Consider the following 19,992-nt stretch of genomic DNA (forward strand, 5'->3'; position numbering starts at 1 on the left):
ACCATGAAGCATACTGCGCCGCTTTGATTTATTTAACAAAAATATATTCGTGGGCAGGTCAGATAACTATGTCCATTTAAAGCTTATTACTTCCCTTGATTTTGTTTTTTCGACCCTATACCTTGAAGGATGTTGTAAACCTTGAAATTTTACCACTAAAAATGTGCAGCTCTATGAGATACACATGAATGCCAAATATCAAGTTGCTATTTTAAAACTTATGGCCAATGTTAAGGTTTTAACACAACGCCTACCTCGGACGGCGGACGGCAGACGGCGGACGGCGGACGACGAGCTGGCTAGGACAATAGCTCGGATTTTCTCCGACAACAGCCTCGCTAAAATTTAAATGCGCATTACGACGATAAAGACGGTAAAATATGTTCTTTAATATGAATTGTTAAACTGATAAGTAAGAATTATGAATCGTGTTTGTAAGGACACAAATTAATATTTATGGTTATAATTACAAAAGAAAAGTTATAATTGAGAATTCGTTTCGTAGGCCTGGTAAAATTAGAAGCTGTAGCAAATTCAGTATGATTGAAATGTACTAGAAGGACCTCAGTACGCATGCGCATCGTAGTGCCGTTATCTGCTTATTGAAGTAGGCAATTTTTGTAGGCGCAAGTTCTAATCTCACAAGAGGCACGATACAAAACTCACAATTAATTTTGTATTGGTATGAATTATAAAAAAATATCAATTTATATAAAATACCAGAGTATTATTAGATAAATATCTCACGGAAACGAAGAATTAGGAATTATTGCAATAATTTTTACTATATTATACTTTATATATAATTATATAAATAAAAGCCCCGTTTTCCTAGAGCGCGACTCTGATGTGCTGTGTACTGTCTTGTATTGTTCAGGCGGTGGATTAATTGACTTATGAATGATATATTACATGTGCTGATTAGTGGCGTGAATTTTGTTAGAGTTAATATATAAATACGGTAAAGGTATACGTAATTATAGCATGTGCTTTGTACTTAAATAAACTACACTATGCATTTTGTCAATATTGTAGTTTTACATTATGTTCAGGTGGAGTTTATTTTGTCGGTCAAAACAATACAATCGATTTCGGGCATCTGTTTTCATTCTGTTAGGGCACACATATGCATTTTTTATTTTTTATTCTCTCACAGTTCGATAACCTGCTTCTTTTAAGTGTTAAAACAGTGTTATATTTCGTGATGTGTATATACATATGTAAGCCTTGTTCTGGGAAAACGGGGCTGAATGAATGTACTTTTAGTATTGTAGAGTAAAGTCGACACAGGCTTATCAGGTACGACACTATGTACTTTTATAAAAAAATAATGAAGTTTCTTCCAAAAGAAAATCCTGTCAAAAGGGAAAGTGTCATCCTTGATAAGCCTGCACAGGCTACCCTGAGACGACACTTTACGCACGTGCTTTAAGCCCCGTTTTCTTAAAGCGAAATTCATATGTGTTGTGTATTGTCGTGTATTGTTGAGGTTGTTGATTTACTGACTTAGGATGGTTACACGATTTGCTCTCATGATAATGTTTCTGGAGTTATTTGTGCATATAACTTATTATTTATACTTTGGTTCATTAGGTAGAAAATATTGAAATGAAAAATATAGAACAAGTATGCCATGCAATAAGGGCGTGAACATTGCAAGAGCTAAGATATATATACGGTAAAGGTATATCATGCGATTTTTACTAATTAAATAAAATACACCGTGCATGTTTTCACTACTGTAGTTTTACAGTATGTTTAAGTTGAGTGCATTTTGTCTGTCAAAACATTACAATCGTGTTCGGGCATCTGTTTTGATTCTGCGAGGGCACACACATTAAATTTTTATTTTGTATTATCTCACAATGCGAAAACCTGCTTCAATTTACAATTAACGTTTCCAAAACCAGAACTCTCGTGTTGTTGTGTTGTTTTTTTCAAATTTTAATTTGCCACATTTAGCAAATACACCCGTCAAAAGATAAAATGTTTTATTAAACAATACCAATTCTTAAAAATAATTTCTATGATTTCAGATCTGTGCTGCTTAGTGCCCAAAACCTTGTCAATACGCTCAATACTCTCGTAATATTTATTCAATATAGAGGCAAAATCGAAAATAAAAGGGATTTGCTTCAATAGTGAAGCTGTGATGCAGTGAAACAGAGTTATCAATATCACGCCTTATTTTGGTAAAAAACGACAACAAACTAACCTAATGAAGATTCAAATATACACTATAAACAATTCATAAATACATAGTTGATAAACATGAGTGATATTTAAAACGGCTAGGCACGATTCTAGTCATTGTTAATTAAGACAAAACGTTGAATTATTCGCATTGTATAACAAAATTGGTTTCAAGTTTCCTGTCTGATATTTGGAATCGCTCTACGGTAAAATTCTTCCGCGTCTGTAGTTCCTGTTGGATTACAGTGTATTTCTCAAGTGGGATGTTTTCGACAAGTAAGATCTCTAAAAAACAACACAATTTCAGATTACTTCCAACTTTATGAGTACATGTAGGCAGTGTGTCCACCAGTTCAAGAACTTTGGATGGAAGAAAACCATCACAATATATATTTAAATACTTCAATGATTGAGGTAGCTCTATCTGGTGATATGTCTTCACATACGGTGTAACTGTTTCCAGTTGTGTGAGTGATGTTAGTGACTTCGACAGCGACTCGTCATGATACACGTTCAAACCTCTCCACGAAACTCTCAGACTCAGACTCTTGATATTCAGACCATGCAGAGCCTTCGACAGTCCGGTAATGTCATATTGCACTTCTAAACTAAGCGTTTCCAGCTTTGTGAGCGATGATAGTGCCTGCGACAGAGACTCAACATGTGTCACGTACAACAAACCACTCAGACTCAGACTCTTGATATTCAGACCATGCAGAGCCTTCCACGGTCCGGGACTGTCATATTGCACTCGAATACTAAGCGTTTCCAGCTTTGTGAGCGATGATAGTGCCTGCGACAGAGACTCTACATGTCTCACGTACAACAAACTCAGACTGAGACTCTTGATATTCAGACCATGCATATTCTTCCACAGTCCGGGACTGTCATACTTCACTTCTATACTGAGCGTTTCAAGCTGTGTGAGCGATGATAGTGACAGCGACAGCGATTCTTCATTAGCCACGTTCAAACCTCCCTGCATAATACTCAGACTCAGACTCTTGATATTCAGACCATGCAGAGCCTTCCACAGTCCGAGACTGTCATACCATAAATCTATACTAAGCGTTTCCAGCTGTGTGAGCGATGATAGTGACAGCGACGGCGACTGTCCATGAACCACGTCAAAACCTCCCCGCATATCACACGTATTCAGACTCAGACTCTTGATATTTAGACCATGCAGAGCATTCCACAGTCCGAGATTGTCCCATTCCGTTCGAATACTAAGCGTGTCCAGCTGTGTGAGCGATGATAGTGACTGCGACAGCGATTCTTCACGAGCCACGTTTAAACCTCCCCCCATAATACTCAGACTCAGACTTTTGATATTCAGACCATGCAGAGCATTAAACAGATAGGGATTGTCATTTTCGGTTTTTACGATGAAGGAATTGCTTACATCTTTATGTATAAATGCCCTTATTTCTCTTTTTGCTGCCTCAGCACATTTAATATAGATCGATTGCAGGTCAAACGTCAACGCGTGATCGAGAGTCAGCAGCGTGCAGAATAGACAGCGTAGGCAGGTATAGGAACATGTGACATGGCACATTTTAATGTATTTTATAGAAGGCAGTAATGGAGGAGGATCTGCACACTGGAATAGATCTGCACTTTTTAGAACAATCCCGACCAGATGTTCTGCTGTTGACGTACTTGCAAAATCTGAAAAAATAACTGAATTAACAGAACAAGGTACTTAAAATACTAACATACTAAAAAAATGTAATGTGGTTACATTTGTTGACATTTGTTTAATTTATTAAGAATTAATACATTTAAATTAAGGAATGTTCAGAACAAAACCCAATACATTTCATTGTCGTATTAACTTTGTATAGTTTGGTTTCATATATTTAATACAAATATCAATGTTATATTCGAATGTTTTAAATATTATTGTAATTTATATGAACACTTTAGTAAGATACATATTTATTGTGCATAACCTACTTGTCATGATATGCTTTCAACTATAAGTGTATAATCAAGTTATCCTATACACGTAATGCATATGTATCATCGGATAAAAACTAAAGTACTTTAAAGGTTTTATCAGTTATTGCACGTATTTCATTATTGTCATGCAACACCGATTCCGAAAATGAACAACACACATTAGCACATTATTTTATTTACCAGTGTTTGGTAAAAAATTAGAATCGTTTTCTGATGTAAGGTAAAATATGATGATAGGGACATTGTTTGCTCATGCAGATTATGTTTTAGTTATTGCTAATCGCTGCTAGTGTTGATAAGTATTCATGGTATTAATACTTTGACCTTGTCAGGGTCCGGATTTCGAACCATTTATCCTGCAAAAAAAGGTATTATTATATTATTCCCGTATTATAATCATAGAATCAGACTGTATATGTACGGTATTAAAACACAATATAAGAATGCCATGGGCCTTGAGGTGCTCACCTGGGACGCGGGGGCGAAACCACTAAAAATTACTAATAGACAGTTGATGTATAATAACGACCGCCCTGCCCTCTAGGACAGTGTTTTTCGAAGGCAAGATATCATTCGAACAAATATTCTTATAAAGCTTCATGCAGATATGATCTTAAAATGTGGACTTCTTGAGTGTTTACAATAGTTTTCTTAAATTTATCCTGGTAAACTAGTTTTTCACCTCAAATAATCCAGTTGGCAACTAAGTAAAGAACTCATTAGGAAATATGTTATGACCAGATTTCATGACGATTGAACTCACACTACATGTATGACTACTAGAATAGTATAAAACATAAATAGTTTATTCCTATGCGCATTATTATGTCAAACTTTTGATAATTGAAATTAATTCTCGACACAAATTATATATGTATATATAATAACCTAATATTAATGTATGGAGGATAAATTAGTTAGCTGGTAGCTGGTTACATATCCTGCAAAAAAAGATTGTTTAAACAATGGTCAGTGAGCCACACGTGAATAAATTATTGATAAAATTGAGAAATTCCAATTAGAGTTAATTATATACAAATGTATATTGGATGAAAGTTCAAATAATATTAATCTTATACAATTCTTCATGTTTTACTTGGTTTAAAACAATGTTGTTTTTTAAAATACATATACTTATCTGAAGTAATTGCAATATTTAAAAAGATTAATTCCATATCATTAAACAGCTGGGTTGTAAGCCATGTTTCTCAAGCTTTCATCATAATACAACACAACATCACAGCGATTTTTTGTCCCAATTTTGAAAAGTACCAGTCCCATATTATTCGCAAAAATTAGCGAAAAATTCCTTAAAATGGGAAAAATCCTGTTTTGAAATCTTAAGATATGGAATGTTTGGTCTTAAATTGCTTGGTATAAATAACACAAACCAATTCAATACTTTTTTTACAAGTAATGACTACCGAATACGCTTATGGAAATACCATAGTAAACCCTTTATAACGATACTTTTCATTTCACGTGTGCAGGCACGGATTGAGAACACAGAAGTAAAGAGAGTTATTTATTCTATATACAGTTTATATTGTATTATTTAAAGTTTAATATCAATATTTTTTCTAATGAACACGGAAGCAGCAATACTTGCAGGCATTAATAATTAATAATGTATATGTTTGTTGCAATAACAAATGTTTATTTCGGATTTTCGGGATGCGATGTGATACTTTATTAAGACTCGGGAATGTACTCATAATTCATCGTTATACAAATTTAAATGCAAATATTGAATTTATCAAGGGCATTTAAAATACTAATGAGAAATACATTCTCGTTAAAAATATAGATACTTTAATGGGTGACCGTAAATCATCGTTCAATCTAGGGCACCATACTTTCGATTTCGCTTTGGTTTACAAACAGCTTATCAAGATAAACAACAAATGTTCGCAACCATCATCATCATCATCAGCAGCAGCATCAACAGCAGCATCATCATCATGATCATCATCATCATCATCGTCATCATCATCGTTATCATCATCGTTATCATCATCGTTATCATCATCGTTATCATCATCATCATCATCATCATCATCATCATCATCATCATCATCATCATCATCATCATCACCATCATCATCATCATCACCATCACCACCATCATCATCATCATCATCATCATCATCATCATTAATATATATTATATAACTATCTGATTCAGTACTTCTGTAATGGTAGTAATCATCCTCAGAAAGAAGAAACATCAATCGGTGTTACAAGACTGCATGTATTAAAATTTAAAGCTGCACTAATACATCTCGTGAAAGTCATAAAATGTGACTTGAAGAGAGTTAACTAGGTTTCCATATAGCTATGAAAGGAAAACTGCCCCGACCGCTGTCGGCTTTGTTTTTAAACAGACTAGAATTATTTTCGAACACCGATGATTGGACCTTACATGTGTCTTCTAGAGTGTTGTTTGCCTACAGCAAAAAAGAAAAACATTCCCCCCCCCGGGCGGCCCTAACACACAGGAACCATTTACGGGCTCGGGCCGGATATCATAATTACAAATGTCATGACCAAGTTTCATGAGGATTGAACTTCAAATATAACATTTAAAGTGGTAATAGGGTTTTAATATAAGGACATTGCCTTGCCAATTGGCGGCAATGTTTTTTAACGAGCCGTAGACATTCAAGATTTTAACAGTAAGTGTGTTGCTGCTGTGATAGCACCAAACTGATGAATATCATCAACGTCACAGGAATATGGTATTCTGATTTGTTTGAAATAATGGATATACGTTGTTAACTTTTTTACTTTTTTACTGTCATGTGAACTGCCTATGAAAGTGCGTTTGTTAATGTTAAATCATGCAAATGTTTATCAGAATATGATTCATATAAACATGCGAGTAAACTCAAACACAACGCCACAACTAAGAAACTATTTGATAAAAACAATATAATATGTATAATTACCACTAAGCAAAATGCCTTTTCCATCTAGTATCAAATATTTCAGCTTGTTGCACGATGACAGGTCAAACTCAATATGAGGCGCAGACTCGCCTCCTGTTTGTGAAATCTTTCTGTCAGGAACATATATATCCATGTACAGAACATCGGACTTGTTATTTGTCCATATGCTGTGCAGGTCTCGTATGTCGTTATAAAAGTTAGTCCATTTGCTGTGCAGGTCTCGTATGTCGTTATAAACGTTTTTAGCATAATATTCGTTATCAAAGTTAAAATAGTACACACTGTTAATTGTCCATATGCTGTGCAGGTCGTGTATGTCGTTATCAAAGTCTAAATGGTACACACTGAGTTTGAGTAAAATATCCTTTTGCTGATTGGCAACAGCTTCTCTGTATCCTGCTAGTATGATGTTCACTAGCTTAGAGCGAAATTTAGGTCGCTCAAAGTGAAAACAACCAACATCGTGTTCATCCATCATGCCAGAAACCTTATTCGCAGCTTGCATGTTCAGTCCGCAGAGGAAGATAAACACCTGGGATATGTCAAGATATGCATCCTTGTGACGGTTGAGGTATCCAAAAATGACGTCATCAATCACATTGGTATTGCATGCAATATGATAAGCAGCCAAGAATTCCTGAATGCTCTTATGAATAAATGAAAATGATGAAGAGGATCTTAATGCAGATGCCTTGCGCGTCACTGATAAAATACCGGACTTCAGTGCAAAGTTCTCTTGATCAAGTTGACCTAAATTGAATTTCTTTAGTTCCGTAATGGTGAATACCAGAGCTTTTTCCTGTGTATCTGAAAACAACAAATAAAATGCCGCTTCAGCAAGTCTATTCAAGTGTTCAATATTGGGTTGTATGTTTTGGGTCTCTGTGAAACATCGATAAGGCGGCTCTTGAAATTCACTCGTTTCAATATTCACCTTCTTAAAAAGACATTCCAGCAAGAGGCTGTATTTTTCACAAAGAGAGCCGTTCAATTCAGTTCCTTTGGTCCACGAGTGTACAATCAAACACAACATCATTGGGGAGTACAAATGCTTTAACAAGCCAAATTTCCGTACATACGATTCAAATTCAGATTGTTTTTTGTCTAAATCTTGGCTACCTTTAAACTCTTTCATACACCCCAGGATTTTTCTGCTCACCTCAAACACTTTGTTGACTCCATCAAGTTGCAGCAGTTTGCAAATCTGCGAGTCAAGTATTTTCGCTTCTGTCATCTTCCAAGGTCGAGTAGTAATCAACAAAACGCAAAGACTGTGTACGTCGGCCAGTGTTGGCAGGTTGTGATGATCTCCAGTGCCGATCCATTCATCTAGACCATCCAGTAACACCAAGCAACGTTCACGTTTCATGATCTCATTTAGTAGTATGTATGCCTTTCCGCGATCTTTTTCAGATGAGTATATACTGTCAACTATCTGTGTTTGTATCATTTTTTCGATTTCAAACTGACTAACTGATTCCCTTAATGTTACATGGAAGACAAATTTAAAGTCTTTCAGAGACGTTAAATCGTCAAAGACATTAGTGTATCTCATCTGTGTATAAGAGCTGAATCTAGTGGTATTGTCGTCAAGTGGCAGCGTAGTCTCGGCTGATTGTTCTGATGTTATAGTACACCAGTCCATTACCAATTTTGCAAGAAAAGTTGATTTCCCATAACCTGCTTCCCCTTGAATAAATATCTGTTGGTTCGGTTCGGTATCCGATAAGAAAATATGTTCGTATTTCAAAATATGTTCACCAGTTTTCTTGAAATACCCTCTTTCCTTAGCCATAAGTTGTATATTCGGCGGCATATAAATATCAAGTAACTTTTCCTCAGCCCAGTCATCCAATGGGAAGATATTTATATGAGAGAAACGTTTCCTGTAATACTTCGTCAAATCTCCAAGCATGTCTGAAATCATGAAATGGCAAATGCTTAATATTGGCTAAGGATCACGTTTTATTTTCACATTATCTTCAATTTTATACACTGTTCATTTTAAATTGTAATTTTGCAGGTGTTGATATTAGAATCACTGTTTTGATTTTATTTTAATGTATTGATTTATCATCGATGAGTGACGCTGGCTGAATCTAGCTATGGGTGAACTTCAAATTACACATACTATAAAAAGTGATCCTTAGAACATGTTGAATAATATATTTGGCATACATTAACACAAAAGACTCTTCCTTATTATATTTAGCATAATTCAATACTTAATTCATGTTCGTACAAATATACCACATTTTATAATTACCATGATTGCAATCACATGTGTGAAGTTCCATATAATACCTGTAGTAGAAACAATGCTATGGACAAGTTTCACGTTAACTGTTACCAGAACATTTTGAGGACGCCGATGCAAACATTAGGATGAGTAGTGTACATTTACTTTTGACTATTTGGTGAATAACCGAGTTTAAAAACGGCTCTTTTTATATTGAAGTCGTAGTGATCCGTATACATTTTGAAAATTAATGTCAACTTATTTTCTTTAGCCCCAAACTCATATACTCTACCATAAAGGCGAAAAGAGAACTACTAAGTTATCTTGAATATTTTCATGATCTGGGTTGATTACATATTTTTACTCCATGCTGAGCCTGTGCACAGCAATTGATTATCTGTATCTTAATCATCCAAAGTTGACCAGAACAACAAGGTCAGATTTTTACCAGATGCAGCTCGGAATATTTAATGAATATACATGCTAAAATCTGAGTCGAATGTGTTTAAAAATTGGTCTATACTAATGTATATCAATTTACTTAACAATTTAATTAGTGGCCAAATACTAATTATCGTAATCGCAGACTATAAGTGTTTATACTGATACATGTAATTGAACACGTCTTCATGAATAAGTGATTTTTACCGTTCACTGACATATAATGCAACAGTAAGTTATACCATAATACATGAGTGGATTTATATGTTGTTTTGGATCATATGATCATTGGACTCACATCAGTGTAATAATGATTATACTGTTATCAGGGCATTTTTCTTTGATTTTTGGGAAAGGCATGGCCTTCAATTTTGGGGGAACAATTATATACAAAACTGAAATATGGAAAGGCATTTCCAAAAGTAAGCTTGACATGTGGGAATATTGCATCGTTTTAAATATATTCTATTAAAGACAAAAGAAGGGGAAAAGCCCTGGTTATATTTACTTTTATCAAATCTATGCGTATACTTGTGTTTTTTGTATGTTTAGCAAAACATAATTTTAGTTTTTAACATCAACATGTGTATGAATATATTTAATTGATCAAGAGAATTCGATTTGTTTAAAACCCACAGTTGACTAAAGTTAAATTCTTGCTGTTTCGAAATTGTATAATGAAATGATTAAACGTTTGTTATACCTTTACAGGACTGTTTATACGTTGTTTCAGTGAAAGTAGTATTTCCAAACTGTTCTTGGATGTCCTTAATGCATTTTTCTGCTTGTTCATCTAAGCACTGTTTGTGTCTACTGACGTGTTCATCTATGCCCTGTTTGTGTCTATCAGCGTGTTCATCCATGCTCTGTTTGTGTCTACCAGCGTGTTCATCCATGCCCTGTTTGTGTCTATCAGCGTGTTCATCCATGCCTTGTTTGTGTCTATCAGCGTTTTCATCCATGCCCTGTTTGTGTCTGACAGCGTGTTCATCCATGCCCTGTTTGTGTCTATCAGCGTTTTCATCCATGCTCTGTTTGTGTCTACCAGCGTGTTCATCCATGCCCTGTTTGTGTCTGCCAGCGTGTTCATCCATGCCCTGTTTGTGTCTACCAGCGTGTTCATCCATGCCCTGTTTGTGTATATCAGCGTGTTCATCCATGCCCTGTTTGTGTCTATCAGCGTTTTCATGCATGCCCTGTTTGTGTCTATCAGCGTGTTCATCCATGCCCTGTTTGTGCTTATCAGCGTTTTCATCCATGCTCTGTTTGTGTCTACCAGCGTGTTCATCCATGCCCTGTTTGTGTCTATCGGCGTGTTTATCCATGCCCTGTTTGTGTCTATCAGCGTTTTCATCCATGCCCTGTTTGTGTCTTTCGGTGTGATCATCTATGCCTTGTTTTTTACTGTCGACGTGTTCATCGATATCCTGTTTATGTATATCTGCCTGTTTTGCGAGCTCTTGCTTACAATTTCTCGTAAAATCTCTAATGTTATCAATGCAGAATGCTGTGTTTACTCTAAGGTCATCCACTGATGCGTCAACAACGTCTTTTGCAATATCTTTCAAGTGTTGTTTCAAAGTTGTTCCAACAGCATCCAGGAAACACATCATCTCTGTTGTAGTCAATAGTAATGTGTCTTTTTCCAACTGTTGCATCAAATAAAACAGTTATATTCAATCACAAAAACAGCTAAATTTCTAATCAATGACATGTTTTCCTGATAGTAAAAGGAAAAAAAAAATTAGTGAAATGGATGTGTATTTCAGTGCACTTAAGTTTCTCATTAGATACTTTACTTGGTACAGACAGCCAATGGGTATGTTCTTTACTTGATATTGAAGGCAATGATAACTCATAAAGTGGGATTTAGTTCCATATTAAATTATTTAATTGATTACGACAGCCAATCATAAATAATTGTGTGGTTTAGTTCCCAATTAAAAACTTAACTTGATATAGAAGCCAATGATACAATACTAATTTTCATGAATTTATTTGAGTATATATACTTCAAGGTGGTATTCTCATCTTGAATTGAGTTTCAAAAAAGTTAACATTTGTGTAACCTCTAGATGGACTTTCATTTAAGAAAAATCAATAAAACAAGGATTCTATTTTACGCGTATATCGTCTTGCAGGTTGCCAGGTGTCAACCATTATTGACCATGCAGAAGATCGAATTCGACCGGGTTTCAAATTCCCAACTTCCAGGTGTGTTCATGTAATATCATCTCTACTTGAGTTATTTCATCCAAAATACCGGTAATAATAAAAGGCGTAACATCGCCAAATCCATCAGAACACTGTTTAAAAAATATAATTGCACTGTTTTAAGAACGTACAATGTTTGCAATTTAAATTGAGCGGAATCGGTAACAGAGATTTCATGTGACTTCACGTTTGTGATATACTGAAAATCGTCCATCACCTGTTAGCTATATGCTTCAACTGTTAGAGACCATAACTCGGCTGACATATCATAAGAACAACCTTCCAGGGAAGGTTTCATGTTTCACGATGATTTAGCAAAAAGTAAGACTTTTTTTGCAAGATTTAGCTAGTTCAATCCTATTTATTTTAGGTCGATTTCATCGAAAGCCTCAAGCTTATTGAAACGCTCTCGAGTCCGTTTCCAGTACTTGTTGTCTTAGGTTGTCTAATGAACGCGCCCACAGTGGGGATCAAAATCATGACCCCCCTGTCGCTAAGCGGACAACATATTCATTACACCACGGCAATATTTATTGTGCTATTATAGCAAATTGTCCGATCGACAACCATACCTTTTGATCTACCATAACATGTATCAAACTTGGCCGGGATATTACAAGATTAAATATGTTTGCAACATTTTTTTAAGATTCGGTAAATGGTGTTACTACCAGATTGTTAACTCTGTGTCATAGTGAGCATAGTTTATAATAGAATGTTATAAAGCAGTCCCACCCATTAGCAGCCATGTTGTCCAGAAGGGTATAATTACTTGTAATGCCGAGATTTCAAGAGAATAAATATCGTAGCAAGTTTTTTATGATATATAAAATCTGTATAATGCCCCAACAAGCTCGCTTTTCAAACCCGCCCTTACAATTCAGTCAAATTTTTTAAAAATTTGGTCACTCAATGTGGCGACTAATGATAACAATGTAAATGCTGACGACACACAACAATGACAGACAAAAGTGACCACAAAAGCTCTCCATGAACGGTATGTGCCCTTATAAGCTCAAAACGTTATAGTGATGGTGCTTTATCTGTTTCATATGAGTATCTAATGGTGAAAAGACATGACACAATATGTTATGCTATTATTCGTTTACAATAAGCAAGGAAAGGCGTTAAATGACAAGACATAACTCTAATATACTACCTGGGCTAATTTTACCACAGCATTTTTGGCAAAGTTATCTTGACTGAGATAGCTTGAATCATTCAGCAGGTTGTTCAATGATGTGAAATAGTCTTGGAGATCGACATCAGTGACTTTCATTATTGAAGAGTGCCGCACTGCTTTATGGACTTCGCGAGCCTATTATGGAAACACAGTATCTATAGATATTATGTATTTTGCAAATGTGACAGCTATCCCATTATGAAAACATGCACATCAATTATTGTGTAAGCATTTATATATCAATATTATGTGTAATGCAAAACAAACACGTCCTGTTTAAACCTCTACTGTTAAATAGCGCGTCAAAGATAGCTCCGCAAAACTGTCAGCATTTTTAATTTAAAGAAAACCTTTGTAGTAACCTCAGAATAGATAAGTTATGTACAACGTTCACGGTAGACAATTTCAGTGCAATGCTTGTTTGAAGTGTTAGATCCTTTAAACGTTATATATGTCAATTTCACATTATTGAACATTCATGTATACGTATAACTCCTAAAATACTTATAATTAAATTATTTGGTAGAAAATACACTACTTTTGACAGAAGGCACTGGAGTTTTTACCTTATACAGGAGGCATGCAGGATTGTTGTGGGTTGGCTTTCCCTTTGTTATTGGAAAAGAAAACTTGCTATCAAAGCGTGTGCAGTTTAGCATAAAACTGACGACTCCGTTGAAGTCGGTATCTTGAATCGATATCTTGTCAGCATATCCATCTGTTTGGATGAAACATTTCGCTATTTCCCAATAGTGCGTTTGCCATAATGGTGCAGATGTATTGTTCCAAGAACATTTGTTGTACCGATGTTCCTTGATAATTTCCTTGCAAACTTTATCACAAATCTGGTTTGGACATTTTTGGTTTCGCAGTAAATTTGTTGTGTTACAGCTGGTGCAAGTAGCTGATTGTGACTTAAGAGTAGATGTTACTTGGCTGTAAATGTGCTGGTGAAAAGTCTGAGCCTCGTTGTCAGCTAAGTGCTCCAAGCCAGACTTCGCAATGTCTATTGCTAGCCACGCCTTAAGCCAGTTCAACCGTTCCTTCTCCTTAAACCCATCAGCTAAACTTGCCATGATGCTAACATCAAAAAACTTGTCTTTATAGAGTCAACTTTTCAGCCATGTTCAGTGTCACCTAGTTAACATAATTACAACATGATTAACCACAATAGGAATTATTCATAACATTTGGGTGATAAGCCCGCTCTACAATTAGAATACGTCCTCTGAAAGCTCAGATGGAAGGAGCACGATAATTAGCATAAGGGTTTTGTAGGCTACACAATAAGCATACGTTCTATGAAAGCTAAGATCAAAGGATCACTCTAATAAACGTATCGTCGGCAGGCTGCATAGAAGGAGCACATTAATGTATGTAACACTGGAAGATTCCACAATAAGAATACATCAATGAAAGGGAAAACGAATAAACATAATGCTGGCAGGCTAAACAATGCATGTCATCATACATCCTATGAATGTTCAGGCGGAAGGAGCACACTCATTAACATAAACCTGGCAGGCGACACAATAAGCATACAATGTTTGAACTCTCAGATAGAAAGGGCATACTTATTTACATAAAGCTGGTTGCACACCACAATAAGCATAAAAAGGTTTCAATAGACCACGATTCTTTCATTTTGATAAAGAAGATCGAAATTGATTTTTTTTTACTTGAGCAAATATCAGTTCTTGCATATATTTACCCCAATAAAATCATGTCCAAAGAGTGTAAAATCCGATCTAAACACCCAGTTATCGTTATGATGGTATTCAGTATTGTTGTTAGTATTTTAAGTACTTTTAACACAGGTGGTACGCGTTTTCGTATGATATTAATTAGTAAAAGCACCATTTTGAATGAAAAATAATTTAATAATTGCATATTATGTAATTTCATCTGATGAATTTCTTAACAAGTATATCTTCTTTAAATAAAGATTTTATTATTAGTATTATTATTATATAATTGTAACGAAATAATCACTATCAAATATATGTATAACAGTGTATTCAACTGAAAATAACTTGGCAACAGGGTGCATCGCTTTGAACAGACATTACTTCAGCAATTGTGCAGCGATGTCAATGCACTTGGTGTTATTAAACGTAGAAATGAATGTCTTTCAATGTTCGACACTAACTATGCTGAGTAAGGAGTTCTTTGGCTCGCTTTCCCTGAAATTTTTGAGTCCGACCATTCTTCAGGAAGTAAAAAATAAGACACGGTTTATACCGTATTTTTCGGCTTATGACACATCTTAACCCTTTGCATGCTGGGAAATTTGTCGTCTGCTAAAATGTCGTCTGCAGAATTTCTAAAATTAGCATTTTCTTCTATTTTTTTCAAAGAATATTATCAGAATAGCAAACAGTTTGGATCCTGATGAGACGCCACGTTCTGTGGCGTCTCATCTGGATTCAAACTGTTTGCAAAGGCCTTTAAAATATGGTTCCCGCACTGAAAGGGTTAACCATAAATTGTTAAAACCTTTTTCTCGTTTGGTTTCAGATTGAAGTTCAGCGTGACTGTTGTTCAATCTTTGTTGTCATTTGTTCCACAGATTGCAAAATTATTGTTCACATGCCAGTAATATTTAAGCAAATTATTGTAATTAAAAAATATAATGTTTTATAATGCATTGATATATGCTTGCTTGTTGAGATTCGGGATTTGTTGTAACAGCCCATTGCTTTATATGTGTTCCCTATATTAGTTACCATAATATATAACAGCCAACTAACCGCCACAAAGCCCTTGAAGTAATTGATTGATAGTGATATGGAGTTATTATTAGAGTCCAGATTGAAGGAGCACAATATTTAACATAAGGTAGTGTAGGCCACAGAATACGCCCGTCAAATGATGGTAAACAAATGCGCCAAATGATTTTAGAGACTCACAATAAATGACAATGTTATGGCCCGGACAAGCTGAGTAATGGGCATTTTGACCTTTGAACTCCAAGTGTGACCTTGACCTTGGAGATAGCGACGTACTTCTTTCGCATGACACACCGTCCCATGATGGTGATCAAATGTACCAAGTCAATTTCAAATCTAACGATACATTGCATAGTTATGGTCCGGACAAACCTTCGGTTTAAAACGCACTAAGTGACCCGTGACATAGTTTTTGACCCGCCATAAACCATATTCAATATTGACCTAGACATTATCTAGATACAACTTCTGACCAAGTTTGGTGAAGATCGGATAAAATTTTCGGGACCGAAAGACCGACCGACCGACAAAGTGACTCCTATATAGCCCATATTACCAATGGAAATTGGGGTATAACAATAATCATACACCCTATGAATATTCAGACGAAAGGAACACACTTGTTAATATAACCCTGGCCTGCTATTTGCAAGTAGTTTGATATGGATTGTTGTCATTTTAATACATATTTCTATTTGTATAGGCAAATCATTAATATTAGTCATCATAGTTTTGTTTTCAAATTTCATGTTTACCAAAAATTTTCTTTAAAATGATTGATCTAAATAATGCTGTATTGAATGGTCGATCTATCACAAGAAAGATTTTGAAAGAAAAAAAATACAAAAATATGTCTCAATTACCTGTGAATGAGGAAAGCACAATTATTGCAGCACAGCAGACAGTGGTCATAACAAAAAAGTCTAGACGTTTGTCTTCATGAAGGTCACATTCCTGAAGAAAATCATCCACTTCCTTTGGCACTGGCCATATACTGGTGTCCCTCCTTCCATATGTGACATGTGCAGGCTAAACATTTTGCACAGTTATCGCAGTAAAACTCTATGGTCAATTGTGTGCTCTAGACAAGACGAACAACAGTCTATAAATGAATCAGAGCCTTAAGCCAAAGTTGCTGAGAAAACGTAGCCATCTTGATCACCTTTAATAAATATTCAGTAGAAAGCTATATTCCTTAAATTACGCCCACCATTTGAAGGCTAAAATCAACTGGTATAATACTTTGGACCGTACTGTTTACAGATAAACATTTTAGCTACCGGTACTTGACCTCATGTGACAGTACGCGTTATCAAATCAGGTGAGGTGCATGTTATCATACAACATTAAAGTCTGTAATCACATCAGCGCTTTAAGACACAGTCCGCTTAGAAAAGATGCCACATTTAATAGTATTTTGAAATCTAAGACTTTTTGTGATATATAATGTTGGACACAGCCTATATTCACACTGCATTTAGCGGGGTTTAACTGTGTTAGAAATGTGGAATATAAAACCATGTCATGTCCATGAAACCTCTATTGAAAATGTTTTTCAATGTAAAATAATTTAAATAAAAAATGCAAAAAATATTATATAATCTAAAAGGGACTTGTGTACAATAAGGCGGTCCTGAGTTATTTGAACGTGGATGAAAAAGCGGTGTTTTGAAATTAGAATACTGACTGTATTTAACATTTTATTAAAAAAAACTATTAAAACAAATTAATAAACATCAACATCAAAGTGTTAAAGCTCGCATGAACACCTTTATTACAGCTTACAACATGAGTCCAGTTATTATTATGGCATTTACAAAGTCATATTTACAGTCTCATATCTACAGTCTTACATACAAGTCTCATTTGTACAGTTTTGTCACCGTGAGCATTATCCAACTAATCCTTCTGTTTAACACCCGACAATATGTAAAGATCTGTATTTCAAAAATGTGGTGAAAGGTTAGTAAATAATGTGATAAACAGTAGGTAAAATGTGATGAACGGTGGTGAAAAATATGATAAACAGTATGTGAAAATATTATTAATGATATGTGAAAAAAATGTGATGAACGGTGTGATGTTGATGATAATTGATTATATTGATGGGTAATGGCTGTAGTGAGGTGCCATGGGACCCCATGGATCATCGTGGCATCACCTAACAATGGCAAAAGGTTGGGACGCAGTTCTAATTTCAATTGTCCGTTTAAATCCGGCTGAAACGTTGGTGGAAGTTGCAGCTAATACGTGTGTATATCTTCAGTAAATAGGCCAAACAAATTAATCGAAGGTTTATCGTGGGATCACCTCCAATGGAAAATAAGAGGGGCTCAGGTTTAACTTTACTTGTCCGGTAAAATCTGGTCAATAGGTTGGTGGAAGTTGCAGCGTGTACCTCTACAGTAAAAAGGCGAAGTAAATGTGCTGTGTTACAGCTGTTGCAAGTATATGATTTTGACTAAAGAGTGGTTGTTACTTGGCTGAAAATGTGCTGGTGAAAATTCTGAGCCTCGTTGTCAGCTAAGTGCTCTAAGCCAGACTTTGCAATATCTATTGCTAGCCACGCCTTGAGCCAGTTCGACCGTTCCTTCTCCTTAAACACATCAGCTAAACTCGCCATAATGTCAACATCAACAAAATTGTCTTCATAGAGTCAACTTTTGTCGTAGAAACAAGCCATTGTTCAGTGTCACCTATTAAACATAATTACAACATGATTAGAGACAGTAAAAATTATTTAGAACATGTGGGTGATAAGCCCGCTCAACAATTAGAATACGTCCTCTGAAAGTTCATATGGTAGGGGCACACTAATTAACATAATGATGACATAACAATGGTTTTGCAGGCTACACAAATTAGCATACGTTCAATCAAAGCTCAGATAAAAGAAGCACTCTAATAAACGTAACGTTGGCAGGTTCCATCATAAGAATACATGATTTGGAAGATCAAATATAAGGAACACATTAAATTATGTAAAACTGGAATATTCCACACAAAAGCATGCATCAATGAAAGCTCAGATGGAAAGGGGAAAGGAATAAACATAATGCTGGTAGGCTAAACAATAGTCATACATCCTATGATATGCTGAGATGGAAGGAGCACACTTATTAACATAACCCTGCCGGGCTCCACAATAAGCATAAGTCTTATGAAATCTCAGATAGAATTAGCACATTAATTAACATGATCCTTGGAGGCTCCACAAGAAGCATACAACCTTTGAAATCTCAGATAGAAGGAGAACACTTATTAACAAAAGAGTGGTTGCTCACCACAATAAGCATACAGAGGTTTTAATAGACCAAGAGTCTTTGAAAAAGACGATCAAAATTGTTGTTTTTTTTCTGACTGGAGCAAATTTCCTTTCTTGCATCTATTTGACCCAATAAAATCATGCACAAAGAGTCTACATTAACCCATTCTCAACAACAAGTTATCGTTTTTTTTGTTTTCAGTAATTGTATAGTATATTTAGTTTTTTAACACAGCTGGTTAGCGCGTGGCTATAATTTTAATTAGTAAAAACAAGATTTTGAATGAAAAACAATTAAATTGTAACGAAATAAACACTATCAAATCTATAACTAACAGTGTTTTAAACTCAAAATGACCCGACAAGAGTGTGCATCGCTTTGGACAGCCATTACTTCAGCAATTGTACAGCGATTTCAATGAACATTGTCTTATTTAACGCAGGAATGAATTTTCTTTCTAAAATGTACATATCTTGCAATATGTTTACAAATGGTGGGTCAAATTGTAAGAAATAAAACGAAACACAACTCGCGTGACCTACTCGTCGTCGATCCCCGGGTATTATTTTAAGTACAACAAAAAATAAACCGTGAAGATTATTGAAAAAGGAAAATATTGCTAAAGTTCATTATGGGTTGCTACAACACCGGTGTTTGATACTATTGATATTCCTATTCTTATTCAAATTCTCCAAAATGAGTTTGGAATCCAAAGTACCCCATTAAAATGGATTGAGTCATACCTGACTAACAGAACAATGAAAGTTTTGATAGAACAATCTTCATCTGACACTGAGCCTTTGAGATTCGGCGT

General features: G+C 35.3%; 1 protein-coding gene across 3 annotated transcripts in view; it reads right to left on the bottom strand.

Annotated features, from left to right (window-relative positions):
• Nucleotides 1-17,125, bottom strand: part of LOC127841290 (uncharacterized) — a 77,466-nt gene extending 60,341 nt beyond the window's left edge. Inside the window, exons 1-7 of one of the 3 annotated variants that reach the window (XM_052370010.1) lie at nt 16,776-17,125; nt 13,750-14,320; nt 13,160-13,318; nt 10,490-11,435; nt 7,107-9,023; nt 2,875-3,864; nt 2,220-2,724 (exon numbers count right to left, since the gene is read on the bottom strand). In XM_052370010.1, coding sequence (XP_052225970.1) covers nt 2,336-2,724; nt 2,875-3,864; nt 7,107-9,023; nt 10,490-11,435; nt 13,160-13,318; nt 13,750-14,259 — 4,911 coding nt within the window. In that variant the 5' untranslated portion in view covers nt 14,260-14,320; nt 16,776-17,125 and the 3' untranslated portion in view covers nt 2,220-2,335. Of the gene's footprint in view, nt 1-2,219; nt 3,865-7,106; nt 9,024-10,489; nt 11,436-13,159; nt 13,319-13,749; nt 14,321-16,775 lie in introns of those variants that run through there. The other 2 variants (XM_052370009.1, XM_052370008.1) reach the window with 2 other exon arrangements.
• Nucleotides 17,126-19,992: the final 2,867 nt, after the last annotated feature.

Source organism: Dreissena polymorpha, chromosome 8, assembly GCF_020536995.1.
Source record: "Dreissena polymorpha isolate Duluth1 chromosome 8, UMN_Dpol_1.0, whole genome shotgun sequence".
NCBI classification, from domain to species: domain Eukaryota; kingdom Metazoa; phylum Mollusca; class Bivalvia; order Myida; family Dreissenidae; genus Dreissena; species Dreissena polymorpha.